This window comes from Ptychodera flava, chromosome 4 (assembly GCF_041260155.1).
Source record: "Ptychodera flava strain L36383 chromosome 4, AS_Pfla_20210202, whole genome shotgun sequence".
Classification (NCBI taxonomy): domain Eukaryota; kingdom Metazoa; phylum Hemichordata; class Enteropneusta; family Ptychoderidae; genus Ptychodera; species Ptychodera flava.
The window spans coordinates 9,498,603-9,517,544 of NC_091931.1; the positions used below are offsets into that span (position 1 = coordinate 9,498,603).

The 18,942-nt window shown below is 38.3% G+C and overlaps 2 protein-coding genes across 3 annotated transcripts in view; one reads left to right on the forward strand and one right to left on the reverse strand.

The window, feature by feature from the left end:
* The window catches only part of LOC139130849 (receptor tyrosine-protein kinase erbB-2-like), a 232,645-nt gene that overhangs the window by 35,130 nt on the left and 178,573 nt on the right, over positions 1-18,942 (forward strand). The gene's annotated exons all lie outside the window — the stretch shown is intronic.
* On the reverse strand, positions 788-3,649 carry LOC139130846 (uncharacterized). The gene is made up of 9 exons (XM_070696644.1): positions 3,614-3,649; positions 3,293-3,405; positions 3,032-3,141; positions 2,668-2,769; positions 2,396-2,488; positions 1,964-2,106; positions 1,716-1,868; positions 1,433-1,552; positions 788-1,072 (listed from the first exon to the last, which is right to left on the reverse strand). The coding sequence occupies exons 2-9, from the start codon at positions 3,358-3,360 to the stop codon at positions 917-919; spliced, it is 945 nt and encodes a 314-aa protein (XP_070552745.1). The 5' UTR covers positions 3,361-3,405; positions 3,614-3,649; the 3' UTR covers positions 788-916.

Here is an 18,942-nt window from a genome sequence, read left to right on the forward strand (position 1 = left end):
GATTCTACTACTTTTGATATGAGTGCTCAAATGTTAGAGACGCTGTGTTGGCGATTTGGACTAAATATTAGAGGACAGGTGTGTGTTTTGCGTACTGTGGCAGGTGGTCAGATAGTCAAGTGTCGTCACAGCAGCTACCGGAATGGCTACCAAACAGCCCCACAAAATAACCTCACTCGGAGGCTGGGGAGGAAGGTTGATCGTAAAATTTATAGTTGATTTATAAAAATTGAATGTCTCGTCAACGAGATACATAGACTTTATGTATTTGTTAGAAAATCCCTAAGTCCAACAGTTTTGCCAAAAAATGCATATGAAACAATTTATGATGTTTTTAAAAGCTCAATACGTTTCATAGTGCATGGGATTTGTGAAAAGAAAACAGTTTTAGGTGGGGGAGTTATTACCATTTATCAAGGTCGGATATATTGAGTTCCCGCCTTTAGGTTCACAATATGACACTGACACACAACAACACAATTTACCCAATGCTACACAACCAACCACCTTCGAATATATTTGACGTAGTGAGTTTGTCAAAGTCGGATAAATCTTAGGGTGTAAGGTTTACAGTCGTTGTGAAAGAACAAAACGAGCATTATTTTATGTTGTAACTTGTCAATGGGCTCAGCAGATATCATGTACTCTTACACGAACGAAAATATGTTTTCTAAGTAAAACTATACAGGTAAATGGTCGGGACATCTGCCCACAAACACATTTGTGATGGCCATGTTTTCATTTCAAAATTCCACTGGTTTGGCGAAAAAAACAATGACAATAGCTATTTCTAGAATCAAAAAGTGTCATTTAATGTCGTAAAAATGTAAACAGTTGGAAATACACTTGAAAATTATTTGTTGACGGTTAGCAGAATGGCTCTATAGAGGGCAATGGCTGTGGCAACCAGATTTTATTAATCCGCAAAAATGGTTCGCATTAAGGCTCTCCAAACGTTTTGCTTCCACACTGACGTCTTCCTTGGCAAGTTCCGAACGTTCAGCTCCCTTTGGTTGGCTCGGATGTTTCGTTGTCTCCTCACCGATGTCGCAGGTCGGTCCACATTTTCATTCTAAAAGTGTGGAGCACATTTTGTGGGTGTCAAATTTTAAATTAAAAGCACGCCTGCGAATTAAAATATCACGCTCATGTATGCAACATGCTTAGCGCCATGCTTTTAAAATTGAATAAAATGTTAATCAAAATGTGTCCTTTTGCATCTGCAGTTTTGGAATGATCACCGAAAAAATTGCATTTACGCTTTCGTCTTAGTCTTGTTACGATGAAGTGTAAATGGAGTAATAAATAAATTAAAACACATATACAGTTTTGTTGTATACAGTTATGAATTAAATGACATGTCAGTTATGATTATACACCTATCTTGTGTGTCTAAACTAACGGGTTGATAAGCATCTTGTAACATACATACCCAATCAAGGCAAGCCATGTCGCTTCGCAATTTGTATCTGCTGTTGCCGAAGGCCACTCGCTTGTTCGTATAGACCAGTACCACATTGTTGTAACTTTCAACATAATGTGTGTCTTTGCACTAAAAAGAAATAAAAATGGAAATAGTATGGTTTCACATGTTCTGAAACTAATTCACATTCAATATATCACTATTGTGTGTGTGTGTGTGTGTGTGTGTGTGTGTGTGTGTGTGTTATAAAGAGACGCTTTTGTTCAGTCATTTCATAAATTCATACACTTACATCAATGTAATCATCAGGCTGTCTATAAACAACACTTCTCCTTATGAAGTCTGTCAATAATTGCACTGCAATGGGACTCTCAATGACTCGGAAAGAAGGCTCATAGTCATCAGTTTGGCATCGAGAGGTACCATGACAACCGATGTGGTCATTCTACGGAGAAAAAAACAAAATGAATCAATTATGTTTTGATTAAACAAAAATTGCAAACGAGTCTGTGATACAATTTATGTCACTCATAGCATTACCTGGTAGTGATTCACGATGTTATCAAGCCGCTGCCTGAGTAAATGACGTGCCTCTAGCCTGGTTTCTTCATTGTCTCCTTGTTCAGAAATGTATGCCTTGGCGTGTTTCATGCTCCAATAAATGTGAGTTTTGATGGAAGCACCTGTGGATAGAAAAATTTCTATTACTACTTGGAAATAAAATGCATCGGAGCACATAGTTATTTCAATTAATGTACGTCATTACATGGCATTCAAACTATAGGATTTCATAAGCTATGACATCACGCATTTTTCACAAGTCTTGCATAGCATAGTGATGACGATGATTCCATGTTAAAAACTTTGGTACATCGCATAAGTGCACATTGTCACGCTCGCATTTGACAAGCGTTTTCAATACTTAAAAAATACGAGAGTTTGAACCTAAAAAAAGAAACAAAACATGTGTACCTTTATCAGACAAGTCCATGTGCCAGGTCCTCCCATGATTTCTTTGTGCACCAGAAGTTATTTTCTTTACTTCTTTTCCGATCTGTTTCGTGACTAAAATGGACATAATGTAAAATAAAAAAATAACATAAAACCAATTATATCAATGCTTCATAACCTAAGCTTACTGACAAAAATAATAAATATGGATAGCTACACTATATGTATGTTACAACAACGGTTCCTAACGGGACAGTTCATGAAAGAATGAAGGCGTGAATGAATGAACTTACCATGCCAAGTATCATTAGAGTTCCTTGTATGTGGACGCTCTTCTCTGAGAAATTTGTTGACGGATGCGTTTCGGTCATGGGCATGAATCGCCACCGGTACAACTGCGAATAAAGTTGCTTTTATTATTGAATCTGTTCATTTTGAAAATAAGTTCTTCATTCTACTCTCCCAGCCGTAGGTCAAGTCATGTCCTAACTCTAGTAGTCATCCTATATTTTTTATGATTGAGTGATGTTCAGATATATCGAACATATGACTATGGGGTAGAGATTTTCGTGTAACTAACCTACTATGCATCGTAAGGTCGTGCATTTTGTACAATACCCAGTTTTGCAGACAGATAACAATAATGATGTTACTAACCATTTTCATCCGCCCACTCGTAAAAGCGTCGCACACCTATCATTTCGTGTCTCTGTGTACAATTGTCGTCGTCTTTGGTTACACACGATTTATATAAGCATTTGTGGGTTCTGTAAGAGAGAAAGAATTCAGTTGAAGTTCTATTACACTTCGTAAACTTTAAAGTTGATATAATGCACATTTTTACACATTGAAATACTGCGCATTTACGTCACTGGCCTGATGCGCTATGAAAGATACAATAATGACGATTACCATTACCTGTCGCCAAGAAATATAACGTCGCTTTGCCTGGAATTTTTCCTTGTTGCATGTCGAGCATCTGACATTACTTCAATACTGCCTCGGCTGTTTTCCTCATACGAAGCAATCTCCTGCGAGGATAGATAGTTCAGACATATTACATCATGAACTAATCACATTGTTTTCGAGTCGTTCCGATGGATACATGGACTTGTACTCCTACACGACAGTGGTATGATGAAAGTACTTTGATATCAGTAATTATTGTTATAAGGAATGATGTGATCTTCAATGCCAGTGAAAATGTAAGAAAATTGCAACTGTAAGAAAATTGTATACCTCCAGTAATGCATCATTTCTTGACTCTTCAGCAGCTTGTTCCCACGATTGGACGATACTGACTCAGGACTGAAAGACAAGGGGGAGAAATAAGAACGAGGAGAAACGATGTAATTCCTGTTGTAAAACTTGGCAATAAATAATTATGAAGTACTTTGTATTTTATACTCACATGTTTTCTTGTAATATCCATGTAGTAATCCAATGTTTGCAGTTTTGCAGATAGCTTCGTACTGAGCTTCAAGGATACCACTGGTTTCAACACCATGGAGCATCTTTTTTTAAAGAAAACAAATAGGTATACAATTAACACTTCGGTCGACTGCAAATTGTCGTGCCTCAAAAATACCTTTATTGATTTCACTGTTCCCTAACTTCCTTTCAGTGCACAAGTCTTCTTATACGAAACAAACGCACATGCTCTCGAGTATAAGCATAAATATAAAAGCTTGCGACGGTGACAAATAACGAAAAATGTCAGTTTACTAACCTGTAATTCACGAGAAGTTTGCCGTTTGGCAGAGTCGGCGAAGAATACCACGACCAACGGTGTTTCGTTCGTGTGCCATTACAACGAAAGTGGAGGCGACCTGCATGGCCCATCATGTCTGTTCTGTCGGATTTAAACTTCCCTCGCAACACTGCCTATGCTCTTGAACTCTTGCTACCAGATTGTTGATACTGGAGGCAGTGCACAGAAACATCTTTTCTTCTGTCTTCGCCTCGTCGGTCAGTTGAAAATGGTTCACGCCGTCTTCATTACTGCCACCAGACTCAAATCTTCTGCTCCGATCATTCTTCGTGATAAAGAAATTGGTGATTTCGACTAACACGTCGTAGTTAGACAGTTTCCGTGGGTGATCACCAAGTAGGTCACGGATGTAAGACAATGAAGTCTGAAGTTCTGTTTTCGCATCAACAGACGGCGCAGCGAACTCTATACACCCACGTTTGCTATTGTTCTCACTCGGCGCTGGTTTCGTTCACGGATTGCTTCGGGGTTATCAGAGGGACGGGCCCTATTTTCTCTATCTACCAGTGCCATAGTTAACTCGAAAATGATAATAATTAAAATGTGCAACACTTTTGAAAAGGGTAATAAAAAAAACCAAAAAAAATGGCAAGCATAAAAATCGGACTACGATATCTAAAGTTTCTGGTATATACACTAATCACAGGCAAAGATTCAATATATACAAAATTTACACACAAAAAAATACTGTCAGTTCGACCGAAATATACGCGGGGGCAAAATTTACATGGAACTACACTAAACTTTCCTACCCCTTCTTACAATGAAATGAGAGTTGTAAAAAAACCTGCAAGTTACAAGGGACGTCGGCGTGAAGCAAACAGTGGAACGACCAGTACCGGCAAAAACGCTGGAATAATCATAACCGTTGAAAGTCAGCTATATATAGACCCTGGGATGCCATGAGTATTAGAACTTGGCGCTCAGTTGTCTGGGTCGAACAAAAAGGGAAGCTATCGTTGTTTATCTATATCAAGGAAGGAAGAAAGACACGCGTAGACCATATCTTACGAAACAGTGACTATGCGGAAGCAGTAGAGATAAACGATAAGGATAGATGATACAAGTGACAACAGTTTATTTACACAATGAATAGACCGCATCATCAGTACACACACCTTGCACGTTCAGTATCGTTAGTCGACATCACCGGTAGGTAGACTTGGTTCAAGTCGGTGAATTTAAAAAAAATGAAATCATGTTAAAAGTTTCTCTCTCTTGCCTTTCATATAATGCAGTTGGAATTTTGCAGCCCAGGCCAGGTTTTCCTGGCAATTGAATGCGTTACCTTTGTGTCTGCTCAGTAGTGGGTTAGTTTCTGCCGTGGTTCCAGAAGAAACTCCCCTGTATCACGTACATCCGACTCATCGCGTACACCCCACTCATCAAGCTCACCCCACTCTAACATTCAAAAATCACAGACTTGAACCAAGTTTGGGGACAAGGTTTTTTTACGAGAGTAAAACGTCTCTTTGATACGTAATTGGTTTTCATGTGGCACTATTATTTCCCGATTTTTTCCTGTCGTTAGGTAATTGTCAAAACAGAGCATAGTGAGTATCGTTGTCTAAAGCAATTCACACCTATCGTGGGAATCAATCTGGAAGACGTTCACAATGTGACAAGATATGGAAATAGGCAATACGTTCATACAAGCATGCGGGTAGTAAACACCTGTGTTCTAAAATTCCATGATTAGGATGATTGGCGACAGGACTCCACGGAGAACAGATTTATTTTCACCTTGACTACCGTGGTTTCAGTGACATGTGTCTTTTGCAATGATTTGAACGCTTATCAGATCGATGGTCCGAAACCTTTCCAAGACCAATGCTAACACTGTAATATCATGGAGGTAGAAGGAGAGAAGCCTTGGTTGTCCAAGAAACCGTAAAAGCAACAACAATACGTCGAAATTCTTCATTACTGCTCCTTCATATCGTAAGGAGGAAACAAATTTTTCCCTAGCCTAAGGCCATGGCATAGAATATGTACATGAAATTAACTACGGTATCCAACAAGTAACCCAGAAAGCGAGGCCACGTTTTTTTTCAGTATTCATATTTTTGGGACAATAATATGTAAGCGGAACAAGTTATACATGTCAACTGAACATAAGACGAAAGGTGACGTTGACGTAAAACGACTCGAAACTAAAACACTGAGGATCAAGTGGGTTAGTTTCTGCCGTGGTTCCGGAAGAAACTCGATCCCCTCTATCACGTACATCCGACTCATCGCGTACACCCCACTCATCAAGTTCACCCACTCTAACATTCAAAAATCACAGACTTGAACCAAGTACTGGGACAAGATTTTTTACGAGAGTAAAACGTCTCTTTGATACGTAATTGGTTTTCATGTGGCACTATTATTTCCCGATTTTTTCTGTCGTTAGGTAATTGTCAACATAGAGCATAGTGAGTATCGTTGTCTAAAGCAATTCACACCTATCGTGGGAATCAATCTGGAAGACGTTCACAATGTGACAAGATATGGAAATAGGCAATATGTTCATACAAGCATGCGGGTAGTAAACACCTGTGTGCTAAAATTCCATGATTAGGATGATTGGCGACAGGACTCCACGTAGAACAGATTTATTTTCACCTTGACTACCGTGGTTTCAGTGACATGGGTCTTTTGCAATGATTTGAACACTAACGCGATCGATGGTCCGAAACCTTTCCAAGACTAATGCTAACACTGTAATATTGTCCCTCAAACCGTAAAAGCAACAACAATATGTCGAAATTCTTCGTTACTGCTCCTTCATATCGTAAGGAGGAAACAAATTCGAATTACAGTCAACTCGCACTTTTTCCAACCCGCCCAGAACAAACTCGCCCGATTTCAACTCGCCCGATTCCAACTCGCCCGATACCAGCTCGCTCTATGCCAACTCGCCCGTTGTTTTGAGATAGGGTGTTGTAGATTCCATGTACGATGGCCCGAGGCCAGCTATTTTCATGTCATGCCAGGCCAGTTACTCGTGAAAGACGGTCCTGCTGTTCCTAAAGAAGTGAGCCAGTACGCAGTAACTATCCCTATACGTAAAGACGCCGAACGAAATTTATTCTTTCAAGAGATTTGCAAAACGTGAAATTCGCAAATAAAAAGTTTTCCGTGTTGGCACATATTTCAACCCGCAACCGTGGTTCTCAATGTTAGAAATAATTGTTGTTGGAAATAAAACGTTTATACGTACCAGGTACTCATAAAATTGCAAAATAGTATCGGGCGAGTTGACATCGGGCGAGTTGAAATCGGGCGAGTTGGAATCGGGCGAGTTGGAAAAAGTGCGAGTTGACTGGTACCCAACAAATGAATAACAAATTCTTCCCTAGCAAAAGGCCATGGCATAGAATATGTACATGGAATTAATTACGGTACCCAACAAGTAACCCAGAAAGCGAGGCCACGTTTTTTTCAGTAATCATATTTTTGGGACAATAATATGTAAGCGGAACAAGTTATACAATTGTCAACTGAACATAAGACGAAAGGTGACGTTGACGTAAAACGACTCGAAACTAAAACGCTGAGGATCAACACGAGAGACAAAATAACGATACAAAACGGTGGGATTGGGTGGTAACAAGTGTAAATCATAAATCATTTTTACCATTCCGTAATTGGTATGTATGATAGGTGCATTCAGCGATTGAAAACATAGTAGATTTAATAAATATGAAAGACACATTGAAATTGATAAAGTGGAAGCAACACGTATTTTTAGTATTATTAGATATTAAAAACAATTTTTGTCAATTGTTTCAAATATATATCGTACCGAATACAATTGCCATTAATAATTACGTTTTTCTGTATGTTGATAATGTTAAGATTTTGTCAACAGTTTGGGGTAAATGTAAATGATATTTTTTTAGGGTCACGTGGTTTCCTCACAAAAACCTTCGCCCAGCTTATTGGTCGATAACCAAAGGTAAGCGTCATCGACACTTATCTATTTGCATATTTAGTGACGCATCAAATGATCTCTTGAGAGTAATTTTCACATCATTACAGTTCGCGAACAGACCATGAGTAGGCAATTCTCTCTCTCTCTGAATCACGAGCAAGAGGCTGTCATACGTGGCATTATAACCCAGTTTGGATGGGAGATCGATCTGGAAGAAACGCATGGACGTCGAAGAGAAGCGGAGGTAGATACTATGCCGCAGGAAAACCGCCGACTGTCCACCGATATCCCTATACAGAGGGATCAGAATGCAGAAGAATGTCGGCACTGCTTTGCCAGCCCTGTGTAACAACAGTACGGCAGAAGTGGTTGGGAACTGGACAGCAGGCTTGCGACCTGAACGCTGGCATCAGAAGAAATTTGTACAGAAAATACTGGACTCTTCTGTGCAGGAGAGGTACCTGGCTAGATGCCAGGTACATTGATCGCAAGGCACGTCTGATGCGGGCCGAAGGGGCTGTTGTGACAAAGAGGGAAATTATGCCCGATTGTGTTTTGCAGCTCATACGGTCCCTGTACCCAAATCCTCCGAATCGCTCGTACATGGGTCACCGTTGGCAGTAAGTCGTGTCTTTGACACAAACCAAACGGCCCTTTTGAGGGCCACCACATCTTCCAAAAAGAGAACTACCGTAAATACTACACTGGCTTTTGCCGTACACACATACCTAAATTATGCGCATTGTCACAAGCAAAGTTTTATGAAATATTGAATGAAAACCTTCTTAGCTAAACTGCGGCAGTATGTCTTCGGCCGATTTCGGGGTTTTATTGATTGAATGCTATGTATTTGGGGATTGTTTTTCATTGTGTATTTCGTAAGTGATCCGGTGTACACAGCAAATGTTTGATCGTTAGCACGTTCTGCGCGTCACTTCGTGATTGACAGCAGTTTGAAATGGTCAACGGCTATGTTGTCGACGCCACTGATCGTGTACAGAAAGAGATTTTTCATGAATAAGCCGCTTGAAACTGTAAAACAGACAGTATTTGGCTCACAACCTTATGTCTAAAGTATTCACAAAAGGTACTATGGTGGCACAGCGCTATATTTATCTCCGTGGATAAGATTTATGCCAGTTGTCTGGAGCAGTTGCTCGCGTTGCTTCCGTGTGTCAGTCATTTGAAACAATGAACCCACTGAAGTTAAGCTGCCTTTTATACCCAAGTAATGGCTTTAAGATAGCTACATACAAAACAGACGCTTACAGATGTGTATTTCTTTCTCACTTGAAAAACTCCTTGAACCAATAAAGTATATAGTTTCTCTGCTAAAATGAAGGCCCTGATATAGGGAAATGCGACCATGCACAGTACCAATCATAATTTGCATAATATTAACGTGTCAAGCGTTTTGCTGAACGTTCAAAAAATCGGCTTTTCCTCCCTTAAGCGAACATGTTGCAAGATTTCCGCATGACATCAGTGCATTGACAAGCCTTTGTAATATACAATTAACATATCGAAACTTGCATGTGTAAAGGGAGCTTTAAACAATGTTGCCTGTGTGTTTGAAGAAATTGTTAATCATATATCACGAAAAGCTTTCGCAGTACCCTATGACCGGACTCGATTGCCAGAGTCTGACACTGAAAGAATGTACAATCCGTTCACCGCTTCTAATCTCAAACGAGATATCGTGCCATGATACTTTTTTTATCTGATGATATTTCCATTCTTCCAATTGTTATAATAATAACGGCTCGATGTTATGGCCCCGTGAAATAAAAACCCATTGCCCTGCAATAACGACAACTGTAACGAAGCTTAAAACTTCCTGACATTGTATATTAAGTACATGTATATGTATAATATGTAAATTGATGTTGCATTACATTTTACATATGACACTATATTCAAATAGCTCTGCCATTTTAATTTTGTACTTTGTACTTCAGATATCAAATTATGTGCAAATGCCATTGGAAATGAGGCCTTCAGCTGAGCAGTTGAATGTAGACTTATAGCTACTAATCGAAGGCCAGGTAAAAGCATTATGTTTCCTAAGCAAGAGTATTCTTTTCCTTGAATAACGATCGTGCATTATTTCAATGCCATGTATGTTTGTGAGATTATTGGTTCGTTACACGCTGCACAAGGTTTACTGAAACAAAAAAAAGTCGTGCCCTATACTGTCTATTGTAAATGTATCGATGATTTGTTGTTGACGTATGCACTTTGTCACAAATAGAGGATATCATAATTCATATCCTGATATTTGTCAACAATGTATTCGACACGGCCGATCTTCCTTACTCGAACAGAGTAGCAAGCAAATCGACAACAACTTTTATTTCCGAATCTTTTAAATAAAATATTTGAGGCATTTTTTTTATCTTACTACAACGTTATGAAGTAAACTCATAATCGTTAAATCTTACGATGATGATAATACATAAGAGGGAAGTAGTAACAACTGTAGTATAAAATCGCCATAGTAGCAAGCATAAAAAGCATACAAACGGACGATTTGATCAACCATTACATAACTATTAATTCAACGTTAATAAACAGAGCTATCATCAGGACTCGAAACAAGAAGAATGACACTTTTCGCGTTGCACTGAAAGGTATTGTAGAAAACCGTCGACGAACTTATACATCTGTTTTTATTACGGTTATCATTGCTTAAAAGCCCAGTTTGCTTTTGGTCATTGCCAGGGTCTGTTCATGGCGACGTTTTTCGACAGAAAAGGGATGGAAGAAGAAATGTTGTGGAGAGAAGAAGAACAATCAAATCGCTGTCTGTTGAGAAAAAAGTTGCAAGAATCTTAGTTTTACACCCGAATTCAATGACGTATTGTATCATAAAGTGAGAAAAACTCCTATTTAATAAAGGTATTTCGTTTATTAATAGAATTTTCCATTAAGAAGTGTAAGGTAAATGTTCAGACCAAAATATTTAAGATTTATGAAAAGAAAAGCTTACATGTGCACGGATATTAAAGAAACAGCATAATAGCATGAACCTGATTAAGATATGAACAAAATTCATTTCATTTCAGTGAAAATATTTTAGTGCTTTACGCTTTAGGCGGAAGTTTACAAACAATTTGAGAATATACAACACAGTCCGCTACTTAATTACAAACAAGTGACCTAGCGGCCTAAATATAGCGCTGCCGTGTTATGTAGACAGTAACTATTTTTGACACACGTGTCGATGAAGAAGATGGAAATATTTAATAGCTCATTTCAGTGGCCAGACAAAAAATGGCAAAATAGCTGCACAGTTGAATAAACGACAATTCGAAAGTCAGTTGAATCGAGTCAACTGAAGACCATTGAAATGATGAGTAAGTACATATGTAAGTGATTGTTAATTATTGTTACAACCACAACTAATTAGCTGAAACAGGATTTTGTACATCCTACTTCGTTTTGTTATCTTTGCAGCATATAGTTCGTAAATTGTATAAGTATAATTTTATCTTTAGAAAGCGAAGCCGTGTGTCCACATTCGGTTAGTGCGGAAATGCACGGACTTTGATTGTTTACCAATGAGCGGACTCGTTGTCGAAAGCAAGCTAGCTAGCTTTGAGTATTATGAATTGAAGTGATGAGTGGTCGATGCATAGTAAGCTCTGTAACGATTGTTAAGTACGAATAGTAAATTGCAAAGTACGAACAGAAAGACCCTATCATATATTCTGCGAAGAAATATTTCTGTCCCCCTGTCGATTGGGCGTTGAAGTATAACTGAGAGGTTACGACTTTTATCTGTGTAACTGCAATGCAAAGATTATATGGATAAGCATAATGTAGCTTTCCCTTTCCCCGCATTTTACCATCTAATTTGTTTCGCTATTTTACATCTGCTACTGTAAAAGTCGCTCTGTCTCATGGTGCTAATCAATTGATGATAAAAATTGTCTACTGTTTTCTTTAATTAAATGCATAATATTTATTCAAAATAGTAAGAATCAAATGTTTACACGTAAAGCACCTCTCAGTGTTTTTGAAGCATTAGCTTGTACTTGCTACGCATTGCCTACATGTTTTTTCTATAGCCACAGGTACAAATTCCTGAAGTATCCCCTTCCTGTAAGTAATGTGAGAATCTTTTCGACAGAAGCAATTACAATGATTGTTTTCAACAGAAGCAAAATGAATAACTTATGTATTTGTTTAATTCTTTCGAATAAAATCACATTTAAGATGGTCTTGGAACGCATCTATCGAAACGCATGTCTAGTTAAATTCAAAGCCAGCCAAATATACATGTATGCGTAAAAAGTGCTAGAATTCCTAACAGCGTTTTGAGATATCCATGCGCCATTCGATGATGGAAATTGTTCTATATTTCAAGAGTTGCGTCTCACATGAAAAAAATATATGAATGTACACAAGCCAAAACTTGTTGTGAAAACTATGTAAGAGGGCCACATAATAAAAGCATTAAATCCCAAACAATAAACTAAGTACTCTCAAGGCAGGAAATCATTGTCTTCCTCACGTAGGGCAAAGTGTCACCTACCCTCCGGCATGCAATTCAACATTTGGGCTATAAAATTTTATTATGTACTGCATTTGGTCTTGTCCCTGGAATGTACCAGTTTTGACCACTGTTACTATACGTTTTTCTTCGTGAGGATTGTTTATATTAGTTTACTTGCCTTGGCTTGCTTAGAGGTACCTTGGGATCTTCAGTGTATTGACTATAAGAGACAGTCACAGTTCGCTGATACTACATAGACTTTATTTCTCGATAGACAATTTTGACAGGTGCCATCGCCCAAGATACGCTTCTCTCATTGTCTAAATGTCTTGGGTCCACTGCATTCTTCTTCAATGTCTTTGTGTTGTTTTTTGAATTGAACACGATTGGAACTAATTTGGGATAATTGGGTTTTCATATGTTTCAAAATTCCTCAAAACTTTTAGGTGCCCTGTGGCTGAATATTGAAATATTATAAATACTCATAAAAACAAGTGTATGTGTAGCGTAAAAGAAAGTGGATGAGCTTACATTTGCAGATTCAAAAGACATTACTTCACCATCCAATTATCCCAAATTAGTTCCAATTGTGTTATTGGATTTTGCACGTTATCTTTAAGACGTGGCTTTGACCATACAATAGACATGAATTAAAGATAAAATGATACATCCAATCATAAACATCAATGTCGAAATTAATATTCAAACATCAATGTGACACGTTGCAAAACCATCGCGTAAAAGTGTCATGTTCCTTCATTAAAAGTTGACTATTTTCATTATTTTAATATCATTTACACATATGTCCTTGGTTTCGTCCTGACTTCAGTAAACATCCTCGTAAACCGTGATTAGCGTTATTGTGCGTCATATAATGGAGAACTTCTTGTTTTAGTTAATAATTTTATGTTGTCGATGACCGCTAGGTTCATTAACCTTTGTGTGAGATAAAATATCTCCGTAACACCACATATAGCGATACCACATGTTTTTGCCCTAAAGATTGGTTTTTGTGAATCCAAGGTACTATTTAGTAATATTATATAGGGCTCAACCCTTGGTGTCGCGCCAGGGTTAAGATTGGCAAAGTTATTAGTATTGATTCATGATAAAATAGAATTAATTGTTACTTCATATAGGTTTGTATGACAACCATGTCCAGTTTCCCTCTGATGTAAGCAGTTCGCGTACTTACACGACGTCAAACTCTGCAGCAGTGCAGGTATAGATTTTCTGTAATGTGTAAAAATATTGGACAAAAATTGGCAATTTTTACCATGATAACAGCCCATTGTGTTAAATAAGGGACGTATTATGTCATCATTACCATTGTAATGGTAACCGCACTGCCGACACTCAACTTGCAAGCTGAAAACTATAGCGTTCCGTCTAAAAACTGGCAATTTTTGAATTTAGTTATTGACACAGGGGGCGCTTTTCTAAAATTCAATCCCAGCATTCTTTGCGTATGCCTCCGTTCATATGCGCGACACTTTTCTCCCATTTTCTATTTTTTATGCGTGATATTAACGATATTTTGTATTAGCGACAAGGTGGATAATAACACTTACTGGCTAATAAAAGATATATTTTATAAATGGTATGTTATAAAAAATAATAATTTGCACGTTTCGTATTCTTAAATTACAAATATTCAAAAAACATGGCGGCGCCCATGAAAGTTGGGTACACTGGCAAAAGATCACTAATTCACTTCCCATAGGCGACCATGGTAGCGTTGAGTTAAATTTTCCTACTTTAGAACATTCAGCGGCCCAAATCCCATTGACAGGTGTATAATCAGCTTTAGCCTGTACACTGATCAAAATTTCGTGTGGGCAAGTCCACGGAAATTTTGAGTTTGACGTCAAAATAGCGCCCCAGTGGTGATTTTGCAAAATTCAAGACCCATTGATACACATTAAGTGGGTCTCATAACTCAACAGATTTCATCTCAATCATACCACTGTCTGCAAAGCTGATGTGATTTTTGAATGGAGCTCATGCTGCTCTCACTAAACACCTAAAGCTCATGGTCTAACCTTTAAATCCTTTATCAATGTTCTTGATTTGGACAGATTAGCACTATTTTTAACCCGGACTATTTGTGGGTAACGAACCAGGAAGCAAATTAGTGGTCTTGTGCCACACGTCCGGTTAGTCGCATAGTATATTATGAATCTGCGCATGCGTAAGCCGCTGACGCGACCACTAAACAGACAATGTCTAATTTTAAATTCACGACTGTTTTGTTTTGTCAACAAGATACTTTCGCTGGTTGTAATCGCGTTCGTAGTTGATATTATAACACGCCACATGCTCATTTCGTGTCACGATTCGCAAGAATACGTCATGTGACGTGATAGATACGTCTAGTCCCCACCAAATCGACAAAAGTGACGTCAGAGGGTATATTTTTAAAAAACTATTTCCATAGGGAAATAGTCTTGACCAAATTTGGAAAAAGTGCCCGGTCACGTAACCGTAGTGTCGTCGGCAGCTTTGCAACAATGGCGGGTGACTAGAACGTGAAATGCGTCCGGGATAGGCGACGACACATTCACTAAAACAGATTTTCCAACATTTTCCAACATTCCAACAGCGTAGGAACTTGAACAGCTCATAGACGGTAAAGATTAAAGTGCAACTAAGGATGTCGCTAGGTATGCTTAGAATATTTTTTGAAAGAAAGTTGTACCACGTACAACTGAAACCGCCGTGGAAACATCGCCCAGTAAACTTGTCACAATAGATTGTTGCGGTGCAAAATATCAAAACACATTAAAACTATATAACAATACAACATGAGCATATAGTGTGTTATGAAACACCTATAGCCTGGTCTTTATTCGGGCTATAGCGCTCGTCTATTACCCCTTGTGGCCGTGTGTTACCTGAAACAGTGTTTCTGGTAACACACGGCCCCTCAGGGTAAAAGAGGGCGCTATAGCCCTCATGACCAGGCAATAGGTGTTTAGTTGCACGCGTTCGTTTGTTAGGATCTGGTACCGACAAGTTAGTGTATCGTGTGCACATGTTAACTATTTCTCACATTCCTGGCCATTTGGAGTGTTGGATCGAAGGTGTGGGAAAAAATCGTTCCCACACTCGTGTGTCGGATCGATTTTTTAGAAATCAGAAATCTCAAATATTACACGAGTTCTGATTGCATGATAAACAGCCTTTCGTCCCATGCGCAAAATATCATCTAATAGCACGATGAGTAACATACTAACCGGAACTACAAAGTAAGCGGGTTAAAGTACGGGGACAGACGACAGAATTGTCGCGATGTTTTACGTCGTTGGTGACAGACTCACAAAAACGGCCGAATTTTACTAATAACTGGTGAACATAGGCCACTTGGAAAATATAGCCATTTTTGTTGGGTATCTCGTCCGTAGCAGAAGTATCGGCAGAGGAACTCGCAACGAAGTTCGCGTGAGTGACTTTGAATACTATGGCCTCGAAGTAGGATAGTCGCTGATTCAATATTTCCAGTGTGAATTTAACGCATTTTGTGATCATGTGAGAATAAGAATCTCGTTCTCATTAATCTCGTTAATCTCGTTCGCACACATATAATACGCTTATCTCGCGCGTAAGTGTTGACTATCTCGATCCCGTACTCATGATCTATTTACTAACACATGCACACGTGATAGTAACACTTTCGGATGTGATAGTATATCGTGCGCACGAGATGCTATTCAGTGCGAACGAGATAGTAACACGTGCACACGATAAGATAAGCTTATGCGCGAAAGATGCTTGAGGAGTCACGTGAAAATATCATTTTATTACTCTGATTGTCATTTACAGCTTACACATACAGTCGAGGTACACCAGATTCTGAGTAAAGTTCGTTGACGCACGACAAGATACAGATCGTTTTGTTGTTTTTTTATTTGCATTTCTTTATTTTATATGGAAGTTATCATTAAGGCTATCAATCCTCGTTTATGATGAACGTTAAGCAAAATTGAAAATGTTGTCATACTTCTTGAATTAGGGAGTTTTGAAATTCGATGTATTGGAATAATCAGAAACTAGAGAAATTAGATGGGTGACCGTGCTTGATGTTATACAAACCTATTATTAAAAGGCGTTGGTTTTAACAAAAATCATTGAAATCCATTCATTTCACATTCATGCAGTCAATGAAATGTCAACATTTCCATCGTACAATAATACGCACTGAGAACATGTAAGATTCTGAATTTAAAAGCAAATATGTGTGAATGACATATCTCCTCAACCCTTTTACGAGCAGGAGTACCCTTTATATTGCTGATGGCAAACTTTCAATGTAAAGCGTTCAGAGTGAGTTTCACATGATATGACAATTTTAATACTGCATGAAATCAAATCAAGTTTGATAAAATGCGAGAGAATGATGTCTAGTCTAGCGCATACTATGAAACTCTTCAGGATTGTAAATATTTCCTGGGAATAACAATATTTCTCTACTTCAGCATAGGTTAAGACACATAAGTTTTTATTCGGTGTAATAAAAGTAATGACACGTGATAATGATGGCACAGGAAAGATTACAATTTGTTGCCTACCCACGGACTTGGGCTCATGACGGTAATATTGATGACACCCTCGTCATGAGCACCAGTGCTTTTGAGGGCAAAAGATCGTGATCTTGGCCTTATGATAACACCTACAGTATTATCCAGCTACTGTAGCTGAGGGTAATATAGAACAAAAGGTGATAAAAAACTGTTAAGATGATATAGCCCAGTCGCGTGCGATGATATTACCCTGTCGCGTGCATCATAGTACGCTACCACGTCAAAAATACCGCGCATCATTTCTGCGCGTGTCACATCATTGCTTACATGCACTTGGTATTTTCTGTACAGTAATTGCTTTTGAACAGGTAGAAAAATTAGGTCGATATGAATTAGACGACATATAGGACATGTTATGAGATACCTTGAAAGATCACTGTCACCGTTTATAGATGTTAACCTTCAGCTTCACGCGGCAGTGCAATTAAGCGAGAAATGGAACGTTTCACTGTTGCCCATTCGATAAACAAACGTTTTTTTTCGGCGTAATAAAATTAATCAAAAACCTCAAGCTAAGGAAATATTGCTGATACCATCGCGTTCGGCTTTATCGTCATCAATATTACCATAATGAGCACTATCCCCTGGGCAGACAAGTCGTGATCTTGCCCTTGTTAGTGTGTGTTATTATTTAATTGTTATATGTTATCACTGTTATGTGAAAAGATATGTTTATATGTAATTATATGTTATAGTCGAGATAAATAACCATTCAATGTGATTGCAAATATTCTCTCTGATATATTATCGCAATAATATCAAGTATAGGATTTACTTGCAGCATAGTCTAAAAAACTGCGAAATATTGAACTAAGGAAAACTACGGGTAAGTGCGATTGCTGTTGTTAGCTGTAAATCAAGTGTAATATTCATATTTGTTGCTACAGTACCAATAATTGGGCGAATGTAGCTGTGTTCTACTGAAACTCATTATGCAAGTCCCTTACTAAAGTGACTAATTTTGTCAATATAACTTCGACTTCTCATTCAATGCTTTAGAGCGATCCGTATTCTCTCTTCGTAAAGAATCAATCTGAGAGAGTAGACTCAATACATCAACCTGCACATTTACATTGTGCACACTACCACTTTGATTAATGTTGGATTTAATGTAAACACTGATTTCTTCCAAAATACGCATACCATCATGCTTAATCGTTCATGCTTGCATAATTTCACATAATGTGTCGAAAAGTTGGTTTTATGTTAAAGCATCCTTTGCCGATTATCTTTAACTTGTTATGCCAGATTTTCACGCACTTCATCAATATAAACCCATCGTATTTGTAGCTTTCCCTCTTTGCCTCACGACAGTTGTGTTTTAGGAACTATCAAATACATTTGATACGCCGTGCTTTTTACCAAAAACAAAATGAGTCACGAGGCCGTAGTCACGATGTTAATCTACAAAAGAAACATTTGTTTGCATAATGATATGCGTACTTCGGCATATAAAAACATTTTAAGACCAAAGGTCTCTACACTAGCGTGTACAGGACTCCCTACAGAACGAGAACGGAATTTTTGTGCTCACCTAATTTACGCTCTAAAACAATATCCCAATGGGGATACGAAGTCGTTTAAACTTCGCATTTTTCAGAAATCAAAAGGATGGTGCTCGTCAAGCCCTCGCAATCCTTGTAGTTGCTGTGAATAGTTTGACTTTGACGGCAGGAATTGGAACAAACACAGAGCCGAAAGATGCAGGTAAATGTTTATCAATTCTAAAAGCTTCATGTAATCAGTTCAATAAACTGTTTGACGTTTCCAGACACTCCAGCCACTCAAAATACATTT

Bases quoted from the DNA above. Each gene is read 5' to 3' on its own strand.
- LOC139130846 (XM_070696644.1), bottom strand. From the start codon at position 3,360: ATGTCAGATGCTCGACATGCAACAAGGAAAAATTCCAGGCAAAGCGAC. The intron at 3,142-3,292 runs GTAATGGTAATC...TCTCTCTTACAG, and splicing joins GTTATATTTCTTGGCGACAG to AACCCACAAATGCTTATATA. The intron at 1,869-1,963 runs GTAATGCTATGA...TTTTCTCCGTAG, and splicing joins ACATCGTGAATCACTACCAG to AATGACCACATCGGTTGTCA.